The sequence below is a fragment of the Helianthus annuus genome, chromosome 12, assembly GCF_002127325.2.
Source record: "Helianthus annuus cultivar XRQ/B chromosome 12, HanXRQr2.0-SUNRISE, whole genome shotgun sequence".
Lineage (NCBI taxonomy): Eukaryota > Viridiplantae > Streptophyta > Magnoliopsida > Asterales > Asteraceae > Helianthus > Helianthus annuus.
In genome coordinates, this window is record NC_035444.2 from 40,545,488 (window position 1) to 40,551,089 (window position 5,602).

At 35.4% G+C, this 5,602-nt stretch overlaps 1 protein-coding gene across 1 annotated transcript; it reads left to right on the plus strand.

Annotated features, from left to right (window-relative positions):
• Positions 1 to 577: 577 nt before the first annotated feature.
• LOC110869092 (late embryogenesis abundant protein D-34) lies at positions 578 to 4,196 on the plus strand. Its single transcript, XM_022118387.2, has 3 exons — positions 578 to 915; positions 3,382 to 3,678; positions 3,876 to 4,196. Exons 1-3 carry the CDS (start codon positions 610 to 612, stop codon positions 4,041 to 4,043), a joined length of 771 nt encoding a protein of 256 aa, XP_021974079.1. The 5' UTR covers positions 578 to 609; the 3' UTR covers positions 4,044 to 4,196.
• Positions 4,197 to 5,602: the final 1,406 nt, after the last annotated feature.

A 5,602-nucleotide genomic window follows, 5' to 3' on the forward strand; every position in this document is an offset into this window, starting at 1 on the left:
AGCTTTGAAATTCAAGTTGGGCAGAGCTTTCAAATTTGAATTAAGTACAGATGTTTGAATTATAATTGTATTTTAAATTAAGCTTGATGATGTAATAATGACACAAGAAAAACATTGTTGGACAGCCTCTCTGACTAACACATCAGCTTTTCTTATGTAATTAGGATTTCTTCTTTTATAGAAAGTACAGATTTATTTGATCGTCTCAATATAAAATCGGGTAGGGGTTGATGTGGGGATACTCCAAATTGATTGACACGTGGTAGAAGACAAAGGATCGTGTAACATACTTAAACCTTTCACGTTATTATACGTGACGTTACAATGAATTGAACCGAGACTTAACACGTGAAATGGCATTTTTTTAAAAAGCTTCATACATATAAACATAAAACATATGTACTTTTATTTTATGTTTGTTATTCCCTCTCATTTCACTTTATCCTAAAAGCAACCTACTTCTTGTTCCAATTACCAGACCATAAGACACGTACACCTACATCACAACCACATTACTCCACGTGTACACTCCTAAACGGGCAGTCGTATACAACAAGCAACATCTCATATTTAACCAACAGCAGTGAGAACTACAATCTACAACCAAATATGAGTCAAGACCAACAACAAAAACATCCCATAACATACGGGGATGTATTTCCCGTTTCCGGCGATTTAGCGACGAAACCGGTGGCACCACAAGATGCAGCCATGATGCAAGCGGCTGAGACCACGGTGTTTGGACAAACCCAGAAGGGTGGCACCGCTGCCGCCATGCAGGCGGCTGCTACCGTCAACGAACGAGCCGGGTTAGTTAGCCACCAAGATTTGAGTGTTACCGGTGATCAAGGAGTTACTGTTACTGCTACTGAGCTTCCTGGTGCCCGTGTCGTCACTGAAACCGTCGCTGGCCAGGTATTTTTTTTTTCTTACGGCCAAAATTATTGTTCTAAATTTCATTTTAGTTTTTATTATATGATATATGATTATCTGCTTTTGTGTTGAAATTTTGCCTTTAATTATCTTTATAATTATAAGAGAAAAATGCCCGGATAGTCCCTGTGGTTTCACCTTTTTTCACCTATAGTCCCTATCTTTCTAAAACTACTTGAATAGTCCCCAAAGTTTTCCGTTTTGTTCTCGGATAGTCCCTGGGTCTAACTTCAGTTACTTTTCTCTGTTAAATGAGTGTGAAATGACTAATGTACCCTTTTCTCAAACACTATCTTCTTCTCAACAAAATCAACATACAGGTTTCTTTAAATTTTCTCAAATTCCATTTCCTAATTGCAGAGATCCCACCTTCCTTCAACTAACTCCACTCTACTTTCTCTCTCTAGAACCTTCTCTCTCCGCACACCTCACACTCACCGTCGCATCTCTTCCATCACCACCGCTACCTACTCTCCGGCACCGGCATCTCACCGGAACTCCCCTCCGTCACCAAATTCCTTGACTGCATCTCTCTCTCTGTATACAACATCCACCGCCACAACCTCCATCCACCACCACCACAACCTCCTTCCCCCACCACCACCACTCTTCCTCTCTCTACATTACACCGCCCTCACAACCACACCGCCACCCTGGAATCATTCTGTTTCCAAGAAACTTCGCTAGAACATGCTGCTCGCTTTCTTGATCAAATTGTTACTACCTCTCTATTTGTATATTTACTTTTATTAACCAAATATTAACTTTTTGAATATATATAATGCCAGTTACAGCTGTAGCAAATGGTCTAGAAGCTATTCTATGACTCAATGGGTATAGTCTTTTATTGTTTATCCAGAGGTGCAGTTGACTTTTTAGTCAAACCTATTCGCAAGCTAGGAAATATCTGGCATCATGTGTGAGGAAATGTCACAGTGTGAGTTAATTAGTTTTTATGGTTTATGTTTCATTAACAAACATAGTGTAGTTGGTGGGGTTTGGTGGTGGTGGAGATGAGTTGCAGAGGTGAGGGTGGGGGTGTGGTTGTGGGGGAAGGAGGTTGTGGTGGTGGTGGATGGAGGTTGTGGCAGTGGATGTTGTATACAGAGAGAGAGAGAGAGAGATGCAGTAGAGTCAAGGAATTTGGTGCCGGAGAGTAGGCAGCGGTGGTGATGGAAGAGATGCGACGGTGGGTGTGAGGTGTGCGGAGAGAGAAGGTTCTAGAGAGAGAAAGTAGAGTGGAGTTAGTTGAAGGAAGGTGGGATCTTTGCAATTAGGAAATGGAATTTGAGAAATTTTAAAGAAACCTGTATGTTGATTTTGTTGAGAAGAAGATAGTGTTTGAGAAAAGGGTAAATTAGTCATTTAACACCCATTTAACAGAAAAAACAAACTGAAGTTAGACCCAGGGACTATCCGGGAACAAAAATTGAAAACTTGGGGACTATTCAAGTAGTTTTAGAAAGATAGGGACTATAGGTGAAAAAAGGCGAAACCACAGGGACTATCCGGGCATTTTTCTCTAATTATAAATTGTAAGTTTATATACGGGAGCATGGACGGAATAGTTTTTGTTATTTATATATGTGTGTAACATATATTGCGTTTTTAACGTATATCTTAAGGGGGTAGAAAATCTGGAGTTGAATCACAAGGCGGGTTATTGCCAATAGTGTTGACTAATTCACCTAATTTTTTTTTTTAATGTTGGCTAGAGATCGCTATTACTATTAGTGATTATTTTTAGGATTCCAGTTGGTTGGTTGTTTGAATTAGTTGTTGTATAGAAAGCTAGAGATTGCCAATAGCAATTACGATCTCGAGGCAGCATAATTTGTTTAGGAGAGATCGTCAATGCTAATGGCGATGAGCCCTCTCACCACTAGAAAACTGCGTTTTCAGTCGCAAATCTGTTGCAAAACGCTTTTTGCGACCGATTTTTTTGCGATTGATTTGCGGCTGAAAACACAGTCGCAATAACCAGTGCAAATTTGTGACTGATTTGCAACCGAATATTTGTTGGTCGCTATTTTTGAGACATTTAATTTTGGTTGCAATTCGGTCGCTAATTTGTGACCGTTTTTTTCTTCCAAATTTTGTTCATAACTGCACAATTTTCTAGTAGTGTCTTTTGATGCAAGTCCGGTTTCACACACATTGTGATGTTCCTTTGGGAAACTCTTTCAAAAAAGAAATCCTGGAGATTTTTAAACATTTTTATAGCCTATGAGAACACATAAAAAAGGAAAAATTATGTGTAAATCACATTCTAGAGGTGTTCATTATTCAGTTTCAAACCGAACCGAATTCGAATTCACTTTTCTGAATTAGGTTTGGTTACTAGTTTAGTCTGAAAAAGATTTTAAACCGAACTGAACCAATAAGCATTCCTATGAGACATCACTTGTAATTTATAAGTCAATGCAAATGTAAGTTTGTCTTGGGCAGGTGGTGGGGCGGTACGTGGATGCTACACCGGTACTCCAGCAAGGCGGCGACGGGGTGGGAGTTCTTCACCAACAGAGCGCTATAACAATCGGAGAAGCACTCGAAGCTACAGCAAGAACTGCGGGGGACAAAACGGTGGAGCAGAGTGATGCTGCCGCAATTCAAGCGGCAGAGGTCAGGGCTACTGGTAGTAATGTATTGATCCCCGGCGGATTAGCAGCTCAAGCTCAATCAGCTGCCACTTTGAACACATCTACACGCCAAGAAGATAAAGTCAAACTTTGTGAAATCCTTACGGTCAGTTTTCTTTAACAATGAATTATTCCTCATTTTTATTCATATTTGTATATGGCCAAAAGGTTGTTTTAAAGTATGGGCTATGATGCAAGCTCTAACTTTCAAACAGTCGTTTGGGACGTATCCTGAAACGGCTGTGGGACTTGGGATTAGATTGTTTATTGTGTATTTATATGTATTCATGAGGGCGTTGACAGGATGCGACGGTGAAACTTCCGGCGGATAAGGCGGCTACGAGGGAAGACGCGGAGGGTGTGTTGAGCGCGGAGAGGCGGAACACCGCTGATATGACGGCTCACCCTGCTGGAATATCGGCATCCATCTCAGCTGCTGCTAATCTAAACGAGATAGAGCATGTTAGCTAGTTTTAGTTTGTTTCAAAGTGTATCGAGTGTCGTTTGATTTGGGTTTTCGTTATTTAAAGTGAAATAATGTTTGTACTAGGTTATAACCCAGTGTATTACACGGGTTAAGTAAATAAAAAATCAAATAATTAATAATGAAGATTTAACAATTAGAAAACTACGCGTTTCTGATATCCAAACAAAATTTTGTGTCATGTATGATCAAAACGTGTGATGTTTGTCAAGTTTACAAATATGAAAGCATTTGAACCATCGATTAGAAGACCACCTTTATCATCGACTTTCTTACGAGTTTTAACAGTCATGTGAACATACATTTAATAACCCATGTTTTATTTAAATAATAGTGGTCTTAATTTATTAGTTCTAAAAAATGTTGAAATGTCCAGATTAGGCATATAGCAATTAGTCAAATAGATAAACTTATAGCTACAAAATAATATTTAAATTTTATAAATTATCGGTAATTATTAAATTATATAACTTCAAAATTTAATATTTTATGAAATTTTATCCGTAATTTCTTAAATGTTTGAAAAATATATTAAATTTAATAATTTAAATTAAATTAGATGGTCTAGAATTATGACAGGTGTCCATTTATTGGTTTCTTTTATTATATAGTATAGATAGATATTAAAAAGTTATAATAATAATAATAATAATAATAATAATAATAATAATAATAATAATAATAATAATAATAATTATTATTAGTTCAATATATAGTAATTTTAAACATATCTATTATTTTAGTTCAAATATTCAACAATAAGTATGTTTGGCAAAAGTAGCTGGTGGCTGGTAGCTGAAAGCTGGAAGCTGGTAGCTGGTGGCTGGAAGCTGGTAGCTAGTAGTTGTAGCTTTTTAGATATATTTGGTGTTTCGTAGAGTAGCTGGAGCTTTTAATAAAATGTATAAAATTACCAAAATAGACATAACTAAAAATTTAGAAAGTTGGTGCATTAAAAAGTTTCTTATTATTATTTATTATTATTATTATTTCAAAAATTCAATATATATTAATCTTAAACATATCTATTATTTTAGTTCAAATATTCAACAATTTATAAGACGTATTTTAGTTCAAATATTCAACAATATATAAGACGTATTTAAACATTTTTTATAATTATTATTATTATTATTTCAAAAATTCAATATATATTAATCTTAAACATATCTATTATTTTAGTTCAAATATTCAACAATATATAAGATGTATTTTAGTTCAAATATTCAACAATTAATTTAAATTAAATTATAATTATCTATAATCAATGATGGTCTAGAATAATGACAAGTGTCCATTTATTGGTTTCTTTTATTATATAGTATAGAATAGATTCTTTTTTTCTTTTTAATTTGATTACCTAAACTAAATATTTGGAGTGAAGGGGTTGGTTTCAGTACAAATTATATTTATTTTACAAACCGTAAGAATAGATCCTAGCACTTAAAAAAAGTTAAATTAGCACATAACAAAACAATACATACATAAAAGTAGCACTTTCGAATTATATTAGCATATAAAAATTAAGGGTAATCGAATTATATTA

What these genes read in the sequence shown, in the direction of transcription:
- LOC110869092 (XM_022118387.2), top strand. Translation starts at nt 610, where the DNA reads ATGAGTCAAGACCAACAACAAAAACATCCCATAACATACGGGGATGTA. An exon ending in CTGAAACCGTCGCTGGCCAG is followed by an intron (nt 916 to 3,381) that starts GTATTTTTTTTT and finishes TGTCTTGGGCAG; the next exon opens with GTGGTGGGGCGGTACGTGGA. An exon ending in AACTTTGTGAAATCCTTACG is followed by an intron (nt 3,679 to 3,875) that starts GTCAGTTTTCTT and finishes GGGCGTTGACAG; the next exon opens with GATGCGACGGTGAAACTTCC.